This window comes from Sycon ciliatum, chromosome 6 (genome assembly GCF_964019385.1).
Source record: "Sycon ciliatum chromosome 6, ocSycCili1.1, whole genome shotgun sequence".
NCBI lineage: Eukaryota > Metazoa > Porifera > Calcarea > Leucosolenida > Sycettidae > Sycon > Sycon ciliatum.
This window is the reverse complement of record NC_088648.1, coordinates 456985-477443: the sequence shown is the minus strand read 5'-3', so window position 1 is coordinate 477443 and position 20459 is coordinate 456985. Positions and strand designations below refer to the sequence as shown.

Sequence of the window (20459 nt, the reverse complement as noted above, 5' to 3'; positions counted from 1 at the left end):
TGCATCAAGATGTACATGTACACTGTACATTTTTTTTTTTTTTTTTTTTTTGACAGTGAGGAAAATGTTATCAACTCCAAAGCACGAAAAAGGCCAAAAACTAAACCAAGAACATATGCAATAACATGTTATTTATAAAGACAGGACAAGTGAATAATTAGTCAGTCCATTGTTCATGATGATCTCCGACGGTTACGTCGGCAAGCGAGCCTCCGCCACTGCCAAAGCAGCGTGGGCTCCGCAGGAGGGTGCAAATTTCAAACCAAAATTTAAACGCCTACAACCGCGAATGCACATGATACAGGATTTCAGAAGGCTGAAGGAAATCCTGCATCTAACAAATGCCATAACATGAGAGTAATGCTCACCCCTCTTCTCCGCCAACAGATGAGCAATTCGTTTGTACAGTGCTGTTGATGCTGGACCCATTCCGCCACTGGCTGACATGACCGCCGGAACAAAGGAGGCTTGCTCAACCTGCCTCACCCGCTCCTCATAGTGCCTTCTCTTTTCTTTTTCATGTCGCTGATACACAATAGTATGTGGTGCAGATCGATTTGAGCGTGAGTGAGGATTAAAAACCCGTATATCAATAAGTGTACGCTCAAAACGACTGCCCCACAAACCATTGGCAGCGACATCCAACCGGGCACGGTCTTCCACATTTGCGGTCCGGTAGCGAAGACGCTCCCCCGTCAGCGGTTGCAGCAAGGGCTCGATGGACACACTGGTGCACACCTCGTCCAGCAGCCGGGCCGTGACGTCCCGAATACCATTGTGTCTAATGGAACAATTTTTTGAATCTCAGGGGGTGGTTGACGTTTTTGGTGCTCCTCGGAACAGCTTTCCGGGAGCCCCCCGCAGCAGTTTTACCCTTCTACCTTTGTCCTTGCTGAAACTAAGAATGTCCCTGGACCAGAACATTGATCTTGCCCTGATCGGGTACCAGGAACTAATCGCCATCGCTGAACGCAAGTCCCTGGACTCCCCTTCGAGCCTCGCCCGGCCAGAGCTGGTGCAGGCACTGCGGAAGCACGGCGTTGGAGGGAAGCCCGTCACTGACACCGGTACGTCGTGGATTAATGACTCTAAGCTAGATAGCCTTGCTAACACTATCCAGGCCTTGGCGGGGGAGATTGCCTCCATGAGGGAGGACAGGGATAGCATAATTTTGTCCTTGAAGCTGGAAATTTCGGAGCTGAAGGGGGAAGTGCAACAGCTTCACCAGCAGCAGTACAATGGTTCATCCAAGGCCGTACACTGCGACACTCCAGACATGCAATCCCGTTGTACTCGTACAGTGAGTACGAATAGCACACAGCCAGAAGAGGATGCACGCACTCTACACAGCAGGTCAACTAGCACTAGCAGGGCCACCGTACCTAACACCAACCACATGGAACGCAGGAACATACCCGTACACACTGGTAGAAATGCAACAACTGGGGGCGCACTTACAACAGCAGGCGCCGGTGGTGCACCAGTACAGCCCACATGTACTCAGGGTGCTGCTGGGAGCACAGAAGGCGATCCCCATCAGAACAACTGGCAAGAACAGCGGCGAAGGAGCAATAAATCAGCGGCCCACAGCGATCCCATTGCCCGGGCAACAAAATCCAAAGTTGTGTCTGTCTACAGAAAAATGGCCACAGAAAACCCCAACCCCAACACACTCACTGGCACACATCTTCCCAAGCGATGTGCCTTCTTTGTCGGGAATGTTAGCCCTGGAAGTAAGGCACAGTCCATTGTTACCTGGTGCGCTGATAGGGGCGTTGATGTATACGCATGCACAATTGCCGAAACCCAATACTTTGGTACCTGCTATGCACGCGTTTCTGTCGCGGAAGAGTTTGAGCAAACGCTGCTTGACAAGGAATTCTGGCCCGACACCATTGCGCACACCGTCCGCAAATGGCGCTATGCCGACTCCGCTAGCAAGTGATGGGTCCTCGGTCACCTAGCCAACAGCTAAATCCTCTTGCCCAACCCTTTGTGCCCCACGCAAGTTCATCACACCCTTCCCCTCATTGCGTTACATATTCTTCTATATCTAGTGGTCATATTCCACTTGCACCACCATTCCTTCCTGATTCTGGACGACAAACCAGTACTAAAACTCCTAATCAACAGCAGCTCCACGACGCCCCCTACCACAAACTAATGTCGGTCTTCACCCCGTTGAGCGCTCATGCTTTCCCGTTTCTCCCGGACCACGCACATTCTATTAACATTGTAACTATCAACTGTCGCTCTGTAACAAACAAACTTCCGGAATTGTACGCAATATGTCAGGCCAACAAGCCCACCATAATATGTTTAACAGAAACCTGGCTAAGCCCGTCACTTTCATTCAGTGTTCCAGGCTACACATGCTTCCGTAAAGACAGATCTACACATAAGAACCTGAGATCAAACCTACGTGGATATGGTGGCGTGGCCATTCTCATACGTGATGGGACATTTCCACATTGCACCCGTCGCCATGACCTTGATTCTCCCCAAAGCGAGGCCTTATGGCTCGAGCTTGGTGCACCGGCAGGTCTCCGGGCCAATCCGCTACTCATTTGCTGTCATTACCGCCCCCCTTCACAATCCCTTCTTGATATCACCTCCTTTTGCGACATACTTACCGACACGCTGTGTTCCTTGGACCTCTCTTTATTTGATGTTTTTCTTACCGGTGACTACAATGCCCACAATTCTGACTGGTGGAGTGGTGACACCACATCGCGTGCTGGTACGGAGCTATCACACGTGTTCTCTAGCTTTGGCCTCCAGCAGCTTGTCAATTTCCCCACCCGTGTCGCTCCGAATGGAAGACTGTCCTGTCTGGACTTGCTTGCTACGAACCGCCCCCTCTCTGTACGCTCTGTTGACGATGCTGCCCCGCTTGCTGCATCGGATCATTTGCAAGTCATTACAACGCTAGCCTACAACATTGCCACTGCTAACACCTCTTACAACTGCTCTCAGACTCCTACCCCTCCGCGACATGCCTTCCGCAAGGTTACACCCTCCACTTGGTCAATCATCAACTCTGCACTTTTTGCCTGTGACTGGCATCTTTTATTCACCTCCACTACTGTTGATGAAGCTGTGGAGAAGTTCACCACAGTTCTTGATGACGTGCTCTCCTTCTATGTGCCACAATACGGAGCAAGACCCGCTACACCCAAACATGGCAGCCACCACCCTCGTCAGTCCAGCCGTAACCCCAAGATCCCTTGGCTCGACAAAGATCTCCAAGGTGCAATTAAACTCAAATACGACTACTATAGCTTAAGTAAGAAGTACTCCACCTATGCTAATATTTCTTTATACAAAAAACAGCGCAATCTGGTGAAGTCATTGTCACGTTCTAAGTATCGAGCATATTTACGTTCGCTCACTACCACCCTATCTCACCCCTCTTCCAGGCCTAACCTGTATACCTTTGTTCGCACTCAAAGGACAACTAGTACACGTCAAGACATACCACCGTTATTAGCTTCCAATGGTTCGATGGTGACTGACCCCAAGTCTATAGCTAATACTCTCAATACGCAATTCACATCAGCTGGTATTCCAGACGACCATTCCTCTCCAATACCACCTCTGCAACGTTCTGCGACTGTGTCTTCTGATCTGCGCTCTATACATACCACCACATCATCTGTTCGCAGCTACCTAAAAAGACTAAAAAGCAACAAAAGCCCTGGTCCTGATGCCCTACCAAATGAAGTTCTCAAAGTTCTGGCTCCATCTCTGGCGTACCCACTGTGCCTTATATTCAACCTTTCCTACTCCTCCGGCGTATTTCCTGATCGTTGGAAGATCGCTAAGGTCACGCCCATCTACAAGTGTAAAGGCTCCCGATCACAAGCCTCAAACTATCGTCCAATATCTCTTCTCTGCTCCCTTTCAAAAGTATGTGAAAAGGTATTTTACGACCAGTTGTATTGCCACATTTCACCATGCCTTAGCCCTTCCCAATCTGGCTTTCGGCGCAACGACTCAACCTCTGACCAACTAGCTCGTCTAGTACAAGACATTGCCACCCTTCGTGATGCTCGACATCATATTGCTCTCTGTTTCTTTGACTTGGCAAAGGCCTTTGATACTGTCTGGCATCGTGGCCTCCTTGCCAAGCTACATATTGTCTTTGGTGTGTCTGGCCCTGCTCTGTCCTGGCTGGAGTCCTATCTGAGTAGCCGATCACAGTTTGTTTCTGCCCTCTCCATCAACTCTGATCCTCTACCAGTGTCTTCTGGAGTTCCCCAAGGCTCCATACTTGGACCTCTTTTGTTCGTAGCATACGTAAATGATTTACCCTCTATAGACCCAGGTGTCTCGTTATTTGCTGATGATACAACCCTACTGTCAGCATCCTCGTCCTCAGCGGCTCTTGTACCTCGAGTGTCGGCTCAGATATGCAGTGTCCTACGCTGGATGCAAACATGGCGACTTAGACCCAACCTGACTAAAACCGAAATAATGTTCCTTCCCCCAATCTCATCCATGTCACTTTTACACCATCCTGATTTCCCAGAACCCATAAAGGTTGTTTCCAACCATAAACACCTGGGAATAATGCTTGATGATCGTCTCTCTTGGTCTTTCCATATTGATGCTCTTTGCAGCCGTTCAAGCTCTGCCCTAGGTGTTATACGTCCCCATTGTTTCCATCTTCCTTTCAAATGTAAAATTTTGTTTTACAAACTGTACATCCTGCCTCTTTTCATGTACGCTGCTGTTAGCTGGTGTGGCTTGTCCTCGGTTCTCGCTGAGCATCTCGAAATCCACCATAGAAAACTTCTTCGTATCCTGTTTAGTCTACCCCCTCTCTACCCTTCTGCTTCCCTGTATGTCCTTGCAAATGCTTGCCCACTGTCGACCCACCGTCAAAAATTAATTTGCACTTTTGCTCACAAATTTAAACTAGCTCTACATCCTCCTCATCTTAACGTGTATAACTGGTTCCGAATCACAGATGGCTCCCAGACAAGATGCTCTGTTGCCCTCCCCTTGGCTAAAACGTCCTCCCTTGTACGCTCTCCACTCTTTGTTGCTTACTCTGCTTGGCTTGCGCTGCCCGCTACTACGCGCAATGCCAGTACCCTGGACGCATTTAAATCTGCTCACTAGATTCACCATCACCTGTCCCTCCCATGCTTCTCCGTCTTGACCATTACTTTTCTTCTTTTATTCACCATGGTTGGTTAACACCCACATCTCCCGTACTGGCTGATTTTCTTCTCATGCCACGAGGTGTTGTCTATAATAATAATAATAATGGAGGGAAACCCTCCATAGGGGCACGACAGGGAATGCGCGACAGTTGCCTCTTGGCCGCAAGAGCAGTGTGACGGTACCCTGGCCGGTGTCCATCCGTAACGGAGGCAGAGTCCGTCCCAAAACTCTCCCTTTGTTAAATTAAAATGATATTTCTTAAGTGGACGGCACGTCAGCCAGCTCGACGACCCTTTCTCCTTCGCGACGTCTATGACATGTCGTAGCGACTCCGACGCACTGCCCGATATCGCGTCGAATTCCAGTTTCTGATGACGTCGAGAAGATGCCTTGGCGTCTCTCTTGGCCGATCTGATTAACACTACCGAGTCACCGATGGAGCCATCCCCTGACAAGATTCTCCGAGACAAAGGGTTGGTCATCCGAACCGACGAGTCGTATTGTTGGCATAGGGACACAGGGTTAATCAAACCGAGCCCACCCAGACGACACGGCAAAGCCATAAGCCGTCGGAGGGTGTCGCCTGGGGGTGCACGGCAAGTTAAGGCGGGAATCAGTTCAGACTTCACAATGTCCTCCAGCGGTTGGAACATGGGTTCGGGTACCTTCATGGTACGACAGAGGAACGCCCATCTACCCCTGAGGCCCGTCACATACGCAGAATACGCAGCCTGCGGCTGGGTTTGTGCAAATACTGCTAGCTTCTTCAGTTCCCCCATCCATTCGTCCACCTTTGTTTTGATATAGCTTTGAAGAAAGCTGTCCCTTCCGATTGCTGCGCCAAGATATCGTGATCCCTCGTCCGTTATCATTACACCAGTGTCTCGAAACAATTCAGTCGCCTCCTGGTAACACCTTTCCTTGACGACAAGGACCGATTTCTTTGGGTTTACGTAATATCCATATGCCGGTCCTCTCTTGTCCATTATGTCCCACCATAGACGGAGTCTGCGAAGACGAGCAGCAGCGGATGAATCGTCCGCGAACCATGACTGCACCGCACCCGCCTCATCCGCCAAACGTATCAAGGGCATTATTCCCAACGCGTACATGTACATTGCAAGGGGATCACCCTGTGTTGTCCCTTCTTGCGACAGGATACTTTCACCGTCCACGTAGAGATGAGCTGGATCACGGTAGGTATTAATAAGAACGGTAGCAAGTGATGGACACAAGTGCCGAACATTTCTTAAGCAAGTCTGTCGATTTAGTCTGTTGAACGCATTACTTGCATCCGCCATCAGAATTCCTTCGGTGTCATCCAGCTCAAAGGCCTGCTGCATCGCATGTATTCCCGCCTCTATACCGCAATCCTGGCCAGCGCATAGCTGTATACACCCAACCGCCTCCTGAACGGCTTGGCCTACGACGGAGAGGATGGCCTTGCTTATAATGCGTCGAGCGACCTCACCTATTCCAATCGGCCGGACACCGGGTTGCTTGTCCAACGCTATCAATCTGCACGCAGTGAAAGCCGACAAAGATGCTGGGTGCACGTACGTGGAGGCTAAACGCCTTGCACACGATGCTAGTGCATCGCAAAGGCCCTGGGAGGCGTCAGAGAAACTAGCGCAAAAATGCCTCCAGTTCTCGGCGTCAACACCACTCGGCCCCGCAGCACCCTGCGTACCGAGCGCTGCACTCTTAATCGACTGACGTCCAAGGCTGCTGAAATAGATCGGATGAGGTGGAGCAGGTGGATCACCACCAATAACGGCGTCCTCGCTCATCGGCTCTGCGGGTGGATGTTTGTCTTTCAGGATATCCCGGACAGTGCGTCCGTCAATCTCGTCGTCCAACTGATGCACGCCTCCATCATCACCGCTTGTCAAGCCACGGAGCGCCTTGCCCACTTTGCCCGCGGTGACATAATCTGCAAAACGCCTAGCAGGGTCAACCGACGGACCCACTGAATCACGTTTATGTTTGTTCTTGGACGATAGAAGAGAGGTCTGTATGGTGTCCGCTTCCCGTTGCAGCTCTGCAAAATCTCCCTTCGACCACTGGTCCATGCGGCGCTCAAGTATTTTACCATATTTATTATTGTCACAGTCCGGCTTCTGCAGCATTAGCATCTGGTAGACGGCTGCAATCTTGAGTGCGATCATTTCATACGATCCCCCATCTCCGAAGCAGGAATAGAACGATGTCAAGGTAGTGATAAATCGTCTTCCAATATTTCCAGACGGCACAGAGAAAGCATTCGGGCGAAAGTGAACACATTTGTTATATGCAGCCTCTATGGCTCCAGCTGTCTCCGCTGCAGACAAATCACCAAGCCTGAACGACGGGTCGGAGCTAGCTATGGGTTCCGGCTGGGGCAGATCCAAGCCGGTCCGGACATCAGCTAAGCCCTGCACACGCAAGGTCGACATAGCGGTATTCACTTCAACAGCATCCCCGGACGTGTGCCCCCTGGTCTCCCGGGAAGCAGAGTGTAAGTCACTTGTGGCTGGTACCGAATTACCACGCACAGGTCCCCCAGGCAAGGACCCGGTGTCATACACGCCCGGCGAGCATACCGGAGCAAAAGTGTCGACAGCGGAATGCGGATCAACCGCTTCCTGTCCATCAGGTAAGTTGGTATCAGCTCCGGTTTTAAAGGGTTCAATTTGTTTGTCATTTCTAGTATTGTCCATTTCACCATTGTCAGCTACCGGTAAAGACCGTGCATCGAGGCTCCTTTCCAGCCGGCCAGCAGAAGAGAGAATGAGATCGCCCGACACTGGTTCATGTCCAGGTAGAACCGGCACTGGGCAAGCAGGAATACCCCGCCGCTGTGCCAAGCTGGAGTCAGCACCTCCCAAGGAACCACGAACCACTGTGGTACAGTCGCTTGGTCCATTGGAGTGCGCCGCCATCGGCACAAGACCTCTATCATCAGCTCGAGGTGGATGCGGATTGCGACATTTCCCATCCATCATTGGCCTGCAGTTTGTACAGGGCTGCTTGAGGCCGCAGCATCTACAGTCTCTGCACAGGTCACCGTTTGCAGCGCAGCGACAGCACCCCACCTGTCCGCTGTGGCCCTTCGCTCGCTCCCGCTGGCGTACACGGCTGCGCAGCGCGTCTACTTCACGTCTTGACGCTTCCTGCGCCCATACAGATTGGATATCGACATCGTCTTCCATCACGCGTGTACGGTCTGGACACCGCCGTGGCACCTGTGACCATTACACGGTACGGGCTGAATCCGAATGCAGAGTCACAACTCCATGGTGCTTCGAGAGGGAAAGTGATTCCGTAAAAAGAAATATCGAGGAAAACAACGAGATTCCAAGACCTCCAGCAAGTCCTTCATGCTATGGGAGAGTAAACTCCCCGAACAACTCCGTTCGTAGGCGCAGTATGCCCTAGTGCACTGGAAAAGTCGAAAACTCGAAGAAATTCCTCCAAGAAATTCCTCAGAGCCCAGAAACGCTCAACCGCTCGCCACGAAGCCAAGTAGTACACACATGCAGTGAGTGCGTTCGATTACACACTTGAATCGATTCATGAATCCATTCGTATCCATTCAAGTCGTTCGATTTCAAGTCAGGAGCCCTGGAATCGATTCGGAATCCATTCCCTCTATTCACATGGGGTGATGTGAATAGCGCGAATCGATTCATGAATCGATTCGTGAATCGATTCGCGTGCATAATCGAACGCACTCAGTGCGGGACATGGCGAAGGCGGCCAGGCCGGCCAGCCAAGACCACTGTCCAGGGTGTGACCGTGTCGTGAAAACCAGCCAGTTTCACGACACCCTGTTCTGAACAAAAGCAATTCGTACACTGGCCAACACTCTCCTGTGTTTCTTCCATTCCTTCAGCCAGTGAATACTCTCATTTAGCTCGGGCGTTTGGTGGAAGGACGCACGGTACAACTCTTTCCTGATGCACAGCGTTTGCCGAAGCTTCTTCCTCCTTCCTCCCTCTTGGTTTGTTTTTGTGAGAGCTGTGTCATGAGTATGCAGGCATAGGTAGGGACAAACACCGCCACGGCATGCTATTCTTGGTGTGTTTCCATGCTAGTCACCATGGGGTCGTTCCTCAACCGTCATCCGCAGGTATGGTGGATGTATGGGCTTGTTTGGGGTGGCGAAGGGCAGTCTTATCTGGTGTGAGACTGGATAGTACCAGCAGTGGCATACCAGTGTGTTACTGCTGCAGGATTATGATTAGTATGGTGTGTCACGGCGGGTGGCGTTCTTATCCTCTCCTTCAGATAAAACAGTCATAATGAATTATGTACCAATGCCCCAGTTTAGAAAATGTATGTATGCATGCACAGTGCATACAGGCAGAGATTGTATACTTGCCTGCTGAATCATTGCAATGCAAGCCCCGGCGAACTACAAGATTGTCATCATGATCTGCAAAATAGGTGATGACGTCATTGCTAAGCTAATATCCTGCGGTCTTTGCCGACACTCGGCTTCTAGTGTTCCTAACCATTGACACAGAGACACGTCAGCAATTAGGCTTCCGCGGAATATGCTCGTAATATGCTCGTATTTTTACCGATAATTCCTTTGAGCATTGCTCAAAATTTCGACCGATTTTTCTCGTAATTTCACCAATAATTCTCACAATAATGCTTTTTTTCTTATCTTTTTATTATTTAAACAATCGACGAGGAGACAATAGTCATAAAATGGCAATAAATAAGATAAATTGTGCACTCATAACAACAGCAAAAATGAAGAAAGTCAAGTTCCATAACGTTTTCTTGTGACTGTCATCAGTGGAACGCCGTCACCTAAAAATGTAATAACTTAAACACACACTTATATACATGTAGTTAATATGGTTTCAGCTTTTTGTACTTGTTAGCTGCTGTATTTCTACCTGAAACCATATTAGCTACATGTATAATTATAAGTGTGTGTTTTAGTTATTACCTTTTTATGTGACGGCGTTCCACTGATGACAGTCACAAGAAAACGTTATGGAACTTGACTTTCTTCATTTTTGCTGTTGTTATGAGTGCACAATTTATCTTATTTATTGCCTTTTATTATTATTATTATTAATAGACACAATCTCATAGCATGTGACAAGCATAGCTAATGCAGGGACAGAATCCCTGAGACAAGGGCGTTGAGCCAGCCACGGCAAAAGTAAGCTAGGAAAACAAAGCAAAATAATATGAATTAAAGCAGAAAATGAATGGAAAATTACAAAGAAAAACGATTAACGGAAGTGAGCACTATCAAAATTCGTGCATCACCCAGGTAATCGAGAATGTTCTTCGATGATAATTATTGCGTCTAGTTCAGTTGTGATAGTAGATCTTTAAACTGACCAATAGAAGAACAAGTTTTCAGACCGTATGGTAATGATAGCCAATGAGAGTAGCCGGAAAACAAAGGGGACTTTAGATACTGGGCTGACTTAACAAGAGGCAGGATGAGCGCGTTACGGGTTGAGCTTGTCGAAAACCAATTGTACTTCATCATGTGTGAAGGGGTTTTATGAAGAAATATTTTATGAACCAGTGTACAGAGATGGTGCTTATGACGAACAGAGAGAGGAGAGGTGTGTGCAAGTCGATAAAGGGCATCCGAAGGAAAACATCGATCCTTGTTGTAAAGAATTTTAAGTATAAATCTATGGTGGACTTCTAATTGGTTCAGAGTTGTGTCAGAAAGGCCACACCAAGCGGTATCGCAATAGTCGAATATAGGGAGAATATAGCACTGATAAAATAATAGTTTACACTGGATGGGCAAATGAGTGCAATGTGGTTGTAGTACCCCTAATGCTGAACTGGTTCGCTTGCATACACAGTTGACATGTGCAGCCCAAGAGAGTTTGCAGTCAAATTTTTGCAGATACCGTACCGGGTACGGGTATTATTGCCCTTTCTACGGGCAAAAAATTACGGCTCGCGTGAGACTCAGCAAACAACTGCAGGATCACAAGCTTTTTGGTACAAATCGGGGTGTTACAAATGAAAAAAATGAAAAAGGGGGGCATTGCTCAAATTTTACCGATTATTCCACAAAAATTGACAATAATTCTCGTTTTAAAATCACACCGATAATTCCCGAAATTATGCCGGCATTTTCCGCGGAAGCCTATCTCTTAATTTGCTGGCCAAAAATCCAATATATAGGATTTGAAAATGTGTGTCTTTTATGCCGTTGTTATTGGTCATCACGACCAATAACAGTGGCATAATGGTTTTCATGGTAGTTGTAAATATGTTTGAGGCATGGTTGATTACATTTAAGATTCATAGGGTGATAATATTTCTGATGAATACCCATTTTCAGCAATAATTGGAAATTTGAGCATAATTGTTCAGCTGCTGTCATGGAAAGGACTGAAGCAGTGAATGTGCAGAAGAACATTGCAGGTGTGGCACAGGGTGGTTTCATGACGACATATCGCACATGCCGTCATGAAACTACCAGTTTTAAGGATAAAACAAGGTCCAATAAAATCTCAAATCCTATATATAGGATTCGAAAAATAGGGCACAGGCCTTAGTAATACTGGGCAAGGAGATGAGCCTGAGATGTTACTGTTTGAAAAAATTATCTTATTCAACTCTCGATATCTACTAAGACCTAGCAAGGAAGAATTGGTCATATACGTTTTGCTATTCTCATGCCACACCCATTTTGAGTTGAAAAATATGACCAAAATCCTACAAGTATATAGGATTTAGCAAATTAAGAGATCAGCAATACACGGCTGGGACACGCTATCAGTACACGGCTGGAACACGCTATCAGTACACGGCCGGGACAGCCGACACGCTATCAGTACACGGCCGGGACACGCTAGCAGCACACGGCTGGGACACGCTAGCAGCACACGGCTGGGACACGCTAGCAGCACACGGCTGGGACACGCTAGCAGCACACGGCTGGGACACGCTAGCAGCACACGGCTGGGACACGCTAGCAGCACACGGCTGGGACACGCTAGCAGCACACAGCTGGGACACGCTAGCAGCACCATGGCTGGGATACGCTAGCAGCACCATGGCTGGGATACGCTAGCAGCACCATGGCTGGGATACGCTAGCAGCACCATGGCTGGGATACGCTAGCAGCACCATGGCTGGGATACGCTAGCAGCACCATGGCTGGGATACGCTAGCAGCACCATGGCCATGGCAGAAGTGGACCACTTGGTACAACACGTAAAAGCGCCGGTTCGGTGACCTGCGTGTGTGTTTCATTTCCACATTATAGCATAGACATTGACAATGGGCATGTGTGTGTGTGTGTGTGCGTGCGCGCGTGTGTGTGCGCGTGTGTGTGTGTGTGTGTGTGCGTGTGCGTGCGTACATACGTACATGCGCGCACGTGTGTGTGTGTGTGTGTGTGTGTGTGTGTGTGTGTGTGTGTGTGTGTGTGTGTGTGTGTGTGTCCCATATGGTGCAGTGGTATGTGCAGCGATTTCCAATCGATAGGCTGCGGGTTCGATTCCCGACGATTATGGTCACACACGTCTTTCTTCTCTTTCTCAGACTCTTCCTGACTTTTCTTTCATTCTCCTGGGTGGTTACCAACAGCCAGTGCATGCCGGAGTATGTGGTGTGATGTGTGTGTGGGAAAAAAAGAAAAAAAAGAAAAAAGAAAAAGACCAAAAATAGGGATTCACTGGCCAGAAAAAGTCACTTCAAATAGCTGTATGGTGTAGACCAGGCTGAATAGTGACGGTCAATTCTTCAGCCTTGCAAGCTGTTGAATGGTGCAATCCCAGCACAAGTTGCTATGGCTTCTGCCGTAGCATTGCTATCATCGCCTCCAGCGATGGGCGTCAAAGGTCAAGGTCAAAGGTGTGTGTGTGTGTGTGTGTGTGTGTATCCATTTGGTGCAGTGGTAGGTGCAGTGATTTCCGATCGAGAGGTTGCGGGTTCGATTCCCGACGATGAAGGTCACACGCATCTTTCTTCTCTTTCTCAGACTCCTCCTGACTTTTCTTTCATTCTCCTGGGTGGTTACCAACAGCCAGTGCATGCCAGAGTATGAAAAAGCCACTTTATAGCTGTGTGGTGTAGACCAGGCTGAATAGTGGCGGTCAGTTCTTCAGCCTTGCAAGCTGTTGAATGGCGCAATCCCAGCACAAGTTTCAATTGCTTCTGCTGTAGCATCGCTATCATCGCCCCCGGCGATGGCGTCAAATGGTCAAATGGTCCAATGGTGTGTGTATGCCCACGTGTGCATGTGTGTGTTGTTTAAGGCCACGCAGAATTGATTCCCTGCCATGGGCGACCTGACTCGGCTACAGTATGGTGATGGTCGATCTTTGTTAGATCTACAGCCAGCCGGCATGCGAAGGTATGCACCATATTTGCAGAGTCTAAGCCACCCCCCTCCCTTTTCGTGCCAACATTTGTATTTTTGTTGACATTGGTTATAGCATGTCAGACTTTTGAATTTTTGGCAACCTAAATATATTATGGGTATCGGCACATCAAGACGTTACAAATGAAAAAAAACAGTTTCAACTTTAAAATGAAAAAGCACGCCTGAAGTTCTGGCAAAAGTTTCCTAGTTTGGCCTTCACTCTGAACTGACACGTAGAAGCCGCAAAGTTCGTGCTATTGCAATGATGGATTTCACTACGTGAAAATTCGCCTGAATGACACCTTATCACTCATTGTATGCATGAACGCTGGAGCACTGGTTTATTTGCATCCAGTGTTCGGAGCTTAGCCGCAGGAGCGATTTTGAGTTTCTGTCCATCAACTATAAAATTAATAACGTTACTTGTCCCCCGTGAACTCCGCGGCAGAATATCAGAAATTCCGTGCAGAATTCTGCGGCTGAAAACAGTAAATTCTGCGCTAATTCTGCAAATCCTTCCAAATTCTGTGGCATTTCTGCATGGGAAATGAGCTTAAAAACAGATTGAATTTCCACAGACCACCGAATGTTGTTGTCCCTATAAATTCTGAACCGAATTTATTCGAAATCCTGGTCCAAAAAAATTGAAAGGTCCAAAATGTACCGTGCAAGTTGATTTTGAAAGTCACAAGCGGGTTGGTTTGGCTGTGAAATGCAGCAAACGCCTCCAGTTTTTCTCTCTTTTCTGCAATATTCCGCGGGATTTTCTGAATTCTGCGGACACTACTGGATTCTGCGGAAATTCTGCAATCCGCGGATCGCGGAATTCACGGGGGACAGAATAACACAAACCCGTCACTCCCCGGCCAAGTCTGAGTTCGTCAAAAACAAAATAGTGGAGCAGCACCCAGATTCTATAGCATCTTATCACTGCAAGGAGATCTGACAATCTCGCTAATATTATTTTATTAAAAATGCTGCACCTCAAAATCACTCCCACTGCGATATTGGTGTAAACAGTGCAGTAATGGGGTAGGAGTACTGTAATACTTATTTCACAAATTTTCTTTCGGTTGAGTCACCTCCACCATTACACTGCGCTCTTTAGTGTCCTCGCAGTGGTGATGGTTGTGTGAAGGAGGGTCTAGTCGGCTAAAGAGCGCAGTGTAATGGTGGAGGTGACTCAAGATTTTCTTCAATGGCCGAGAGCTCTGTCGCACCCTGTAATCATTTTCTTTGTACTGTATTTTCAGCACTTTCGGTACATCTGTTTCATACCCAAAATTTTAATACACCGAACAAACGGTGTGACATAATCCAATAGGGACCTTCTCTGTACCTAAAATTTCTGTTCACCTAACCTGGCCTTTTCCCTCTTACCAAAACTATTGAGCAACTAAAATTTCTGAAATCAGATTACTCTTCTAAAAGAGAATTTTTAGAAATCCTTGAAATAAATACAGCAGAGTGGATACGAAAAATCGAATATCATTGAAATACGGGTGTGTGAAGTCAAAGCAATATGGTTGAAATGCGGAAAATTGCGGCGTTCTTGAGGCATCAGCAGGCGTTGTGACCTCACAGGACCACTACGGAATCCATGCCCAGTCTTAAATATAGGTAGGACGCAGTATTTGTAAGAATGGCAAAATACTAGGAATACACAGTAATTATTAGGTATGGATTCTGCACTTCGCCATCGCAAGAAACCATCCTAATTCCTACATCGGTGATGAACTGAAGGTGTTGTGATGCATCACAACCATGGTCACTATAGACCAATGTGTCGCGCTATGTACGTTCTAGGACAGGTCGCTTGACTGCTAGGAACTGCATTTGTATTCAGCAGGAGAATGTGTTGTGTGTGTGTGTGTGTGTGTGTCGTGTCACATAGCCGGACACGGCAGTGGTACAAGGAAGGAAGGTGTGTGTGTGTGTGTGTGTGTGTGTGTGTGTGTGTGTGTGTGTGTGTGTGTGGGCGCACATGTGGGTGCGTGTGTGTGAGTGTGTGTGTGAGTGTGTTTGGAACTCAATTGCTCCCAGCTCATCCACTAGTAGAATCCGGGTGAGCTGGGCTTATATTTTTTATAAAGTTTGGCACAAAAAATGTTCTACGCGCTCCATAGTCCTCAGCAGCTGCAGCAGCAGCAGCAGTGGCTGCAGCACTTGTTCAATGTGTAAATGACTAAGTAGAACGGCTGATCATCCCGTGCACACTACTAGATCACGCCTCCAGCTCCGCCAGCTTGACGCGTGCTAGAAGGTTGATTTGGAATGGCGACCGCTCCTCACCAAAGTCCACTCTCTCCTCTCCCACAACACCTCGTAAGTCCTTGCGGTGGTCCACGGTATCCAGCTGAACAGTATACACACAGAGTAATACAAGCATGAGAGGAAACTAATCAACAAAAAGCATACAGATAAACAAAAAGACAAAGAAATAGATAGACACAGACAAACACGAACGCATGTGGAGACAACCAATACATTTAGCTCAATGCTAATAGACAGCAAAAATAATTGAAAATCCAGATGATGATGTTACCTGGATAATGCGTGAAACATCTATACTGCATTTTTTCCGCGCAAACAGTCTTACGGGCAAACAGTCTTACCGTTCTCAAAGGCTCAGCGGCTTCCCAGGCCGACCTGGGCATGTAGAGTTTAGTGGGATGTATAGAGGAGGGGTTGATCTGACGGCTAATGTTTGCCATTCTCCGACGGGCGGCCTCTATCATCGCCGGTGTGGGCATTGTTTGCGGACGTTGTGGTACAACAAACGCTGGCTGCAGTACAAGAGACAAGAACACGGGAAGCAAAAGCAACAGCAGTGATATCAAAACTTCAAAGTGAGCATTCCGATGGTATCAACAGGGACATCGCGGCACATCTCAAACATGATCAACCGGTTGGTTACGCTGGCCAACACGCCATATTTGGACAGGTTGTGCATCCCTGACAATTGCGACGGCAAGACAACACAAATATCAATACAGCATAGCCAAAAGGCAATGCACATATTATGGGATGCGATAGCAATCCATGCCAGTCTCTCCAAATTCACCCAAGCCTCCTTTTGGAAAGTTTGGATAGCAGCCACTGCCACGGAATCCGTGTAAGATCTGCAAGGTCTGGGAAATAGATAATACTCAGATAAAGGACACACTTCACACGTCGCACTTCTGGGGAATAGCTGCTCCGTTCATACCTTCTTTGGAGCCTCCGCAGACTCCGGTCGATCCTTCTCCTTGCCTTTGCCCTTCTTGTCTTTCTTCTTGTCTTTCTTTTTGTCCTTCTTCTTGTCCTTCTTTCCCTTGCCTTTCTTGCCTGAAACAAGAGAAAGCGTAACAAAGACATTCGATCCAGGTGTGCAGGTGTGTGCATATGTGTGTGTGTGCATGTGTGTGTGTGTGTGTGTTTGTGTAGGGGGGGGGGGGGGGGGGGGAGTGTATGTGTGCACATGCACACGTATGTGCAGATCAAGCGGGAAAGAGATCACCTGGTTTTGTCTAAGAACACTATTCCTTGGCACCAAAGCGTGTATTTCATGCTTTTAAACATGTGCCAACATGATCATCCTGTGGTCAGAGACTGTAACAGGCAGATGACGGGGGCTCATTGAAATCAGGTTTATCTGTATTATTCCATCTGCAGTGCAACAATCGCAACCTTGCATAATGACCTACCCCTACAACCAGAGGGTCACATGACATGACAAAGGGAAATCCCCCCTCCCGGAAAATTCAGATACTCAAGTGTACCGTACCTTTCTTTCCCTTGTCCTCCGAAGTGTCCTCGGGCTCAGGTCCATACGCCTCCTGCACCATGAGCAGGCTAATGTTGTCTGCCCACAACTTTGCCACTTGCAAAATGTCCAGGCCATGTGCATTCTTCAACTTCAGGTCAGGCCTGTGCAGGATGATAAGCAAACATAATAAGCAGTGATGCTACAAGCTTAGTGTATTGATTGAATCTTAGAAGAAGACAGCCAAACTAAGCTACTGGAAAAGCAGAACTTTTCGGTGGTGTTCTATTTTCGGTAACTTCAGGTGCCGAACTTTTTACCGAAAATAAAACGCCCCGCAATTTCGGTTCTAGTACTGGTACACTTACAAATGTACCTGGAAAACTTTCCCTCCACAAAACCTCCGATTTTGGAGAAATTTTGGAGAATACCGAAAATATTACACCACCGAAAATTTCTTCTTTTACAGTATGTAGTGAAGTATATAGGAGCAACACAACTCAGCTTCTAATCAGCAAGAGCGGCAGGGGAGGTGAAAGCTTAGCACATAGATGTAGAACGAGAGAGTGTAGAGCTCCAGTTCTCCCACAAGCATAATTATGTGTGTGCAAGACAATGCTGTTGTACATGCTGCTGCGTCAGTCGGTAGAGCAGGAGACGCTTGATCTCAGGGTCGAGGGTTTGAGCTCCACATTGGGCGCCAAATGTCGTCTAGGTAAAACCAAACTATCGTCCCTTCGCGACACGCCAAACAATGCGCCAACAGTTGCCGGTTAGACACAGAGTATATTTTGATCTTACTTCGAGGAGACGACTGGACAAATGACACCGTGACAAGACGAGACAAGGGAATATTATTATTGAGGCATGCGGGGAAAGGGAAGTGAAAGAGGTGCAAATTGTGGTACAAACAATCCTGAACGGGAAGTGAGGCCAAGACGGCAGACGGCCAAATACTACGGGGACACGTAGGGAAAGTGCGTAGGGGGGGGGGGGGGGGCAGAAGACGGTGCAGCAGCATGTACAACGGAGTGACACAAGACAGCAGCATGTACAACAACGCTGCCAAATAGCCGCGATTATTCCTGTAGAAGCCAACGTTGGCGCCAGGCTTCTATTCAATTCAGGCTTCTATTCAAACAAGGTTTTTCTACGTATATCCACACTAAAACCAGGCTTATGTGCCACCAGTGCATCTTGGAAATCAGGCTTGTATTCAAGAAAGACGGAGGAAAGCCACTATGTATGGCAACACTAAAACTGAGCTTATGTACTGCCAGAGCATCTTGAAAGCCAGGCTTCTATTCAAAACCGGCTTGTATTCAAAACCGGCTTCTATTCAAAACCGGCTTCTATTCGAGACAGGTTATGATACACGACACTACGGTACAGGGTATGCCACGCATGGTGGCCACTCACTTGAGCTCCAGGAGCATACGCACAATGTCAGACTTTCCACACTCCACGGCTCTCATCAGTGGGGTGCCACCGTTCTTGGACTGCTTGTTAAAGTTGGCACCATTGGCCAGTAGGAAGGAGACCATTTCCGTCTGCACGTGCACAAACCAACAACGCAAAGTACAAGTTACTTGAGCGCATGCCAGGATGTGGGGTTGGAGGGGCAGATTATCGCCATTGCCAGTCACTGGCTGTGCTGCTCTGTGTATTTGTGTGGTGTGCTAAACGGGTGGGCCACACGGACGCATGATTTTCTTGGAGATTGGAGTAAGCAAGGGAAGGTGGTAAATGTGTGTGTGTGGGGGGGGGTCAAGCAAAAATAAAGGCACATGATTATCTTGGAGATTGATACTCACATGTCCAGCGTGACAAGCATGGTGTAACGATGTCCAACCGAAATTATCTTCAGAGTCAATAGTAGCACTGTGAGATACAGGTCAATACACAAACACAGTACTCAGACAGTAGCAGAATGAAGTGCTATGCACGCAGCACAGTTCAACACACAGTATGACAGCAGCAGCATAGTTCAAGTGCTGTGCGTGCAGCATCAACATGATACACAATACATCGGCATGGGTGCAGTAGAGCCTCAGAAATCCGATCACCTTCCGACCACAGCTAGCACAGTGGTCTCCTTTTTCGACAGAATGCATAGAGTATCGCTGTGAGGACAAGTAAGGCAAACTGTGCCATTCCATATCCAAGCACATACAGCATGTGTGCTGCATACAGTATTGACGCGAGGACAAACAGGCGAAAGTGTGCGGTTCCGTATTCAAGCCCACACGGCATGTATATACACAGCTTCGATGAAGTGAGGAGGTGCACTTTTCTTGTGACCAGACGAGACCACACGCCGCTTGCAGAAACCAGCATGGACAGTTCACCAGCCACACTCCATGATGCTGACAAGTCTAGTTGGAACTCGTCACAATGATACTACTACAAATTGAATTTTTTTCCTGAAATGAATTTGTGAAAAGCAGTGATTGAGTGTGAGCCAGTGTTGCTCACAAGCCAAATTTTAGTTATGAAGCTGCGTGATGCGTCCTACAAGATTTTAAATAAATTGATTGCCTAACGAAGATGGCATCAACAAATTGTAATGAGGAGAATCGTGGAAGTCCTTACCCATACTCGTGGAGTATCCGTGCAGCATCGATACGTCCGTATCCGCTGGCATGCATCAGTGGTGTTTTGTTGTACTGATCACGTACGTCTGGTGGTGTGTCACGCACCAACGCTAACCGCAGCGTCTGCATATCACTATGTCGGACGGCATCGAATAAACTCACGTATGCCACAGCTATCAGAGAGTGATCAACAACACACACGCATATATACACACACACATATACAGATGCACATACACACACAAATGAACACACAAATATGCAGATGCACATGCACACATGTAAACCAAGAATTGTACAAACATGATGCCGTCATTTCGAAATCAAGTTTGGACAGCAATATAGCACTGATACCGCATGTGAACAGGATACGCATGGCAATTAGGATGTGTAAAGGACTCTTTCATCCTTACGGGAATCAGGCAGTCATGTACTGTTGTACACGCTGTTGGGGTCAGGCTCTCATGTACTCTTGGGTACCGGTATGTCAAAATGTTCCCTAGGAGAGTAAATTGAACTGTCATCCATAGCTGATAGTGTTGTCTTGTTGTGTACGATCATAGCAGCTAGTGTATCTTGTCAAACGTGTCTGTTA

The 20459-nt window shown here is 47.7% G+C and overlaps 1 protein-coding gene across 1 annotated transcript in view; it reads right to left on the bottom strand.

Annotated features, from left to right (window-relative positions):
• Positions 1 to 14922: 14922 nt before the first annotated feature.
• LOC135819099 (ankyrin repeat and EF-hand domain-containing protein 1-like) overlaps positions 14923 to 20459 on the bottom strand; it is an 18388-nt gene continuing 12851 nt past the window's right edge. Inside the window, exons 14-20 of the mRNA XM_065332247.1 lie at positions 19863 to 20037; positions 19085 to 19151; positions 18690 to 18820; positions 17292 to 17434; positions 16734 to 16852; positions 16141 to 16311; positions 14923 to 15881 (exon numbers count right to left, since the gene is read on the bottom strand). Coding sequence (XP_065188319.1) covers positions 15750 to 15881; positions 16141 to 16311; positions 16734 to 16852; positions 17292 to 17434; positions 18690 to 18820; positions 19085 to 19151; positions 19863 to 20037 — 938 coding nt within the window. The 3' untranslated portion in view covers positions 14923 to 15749. The remainder of the gene's footprint in view (positions 15882 to 16140; positions 16312 to 16733; positions 16853 to 17291; positions 17435 to 18689; positions 18821 to 19084; positions 19152 to 19862; positions 20038 to 20459) is intronic.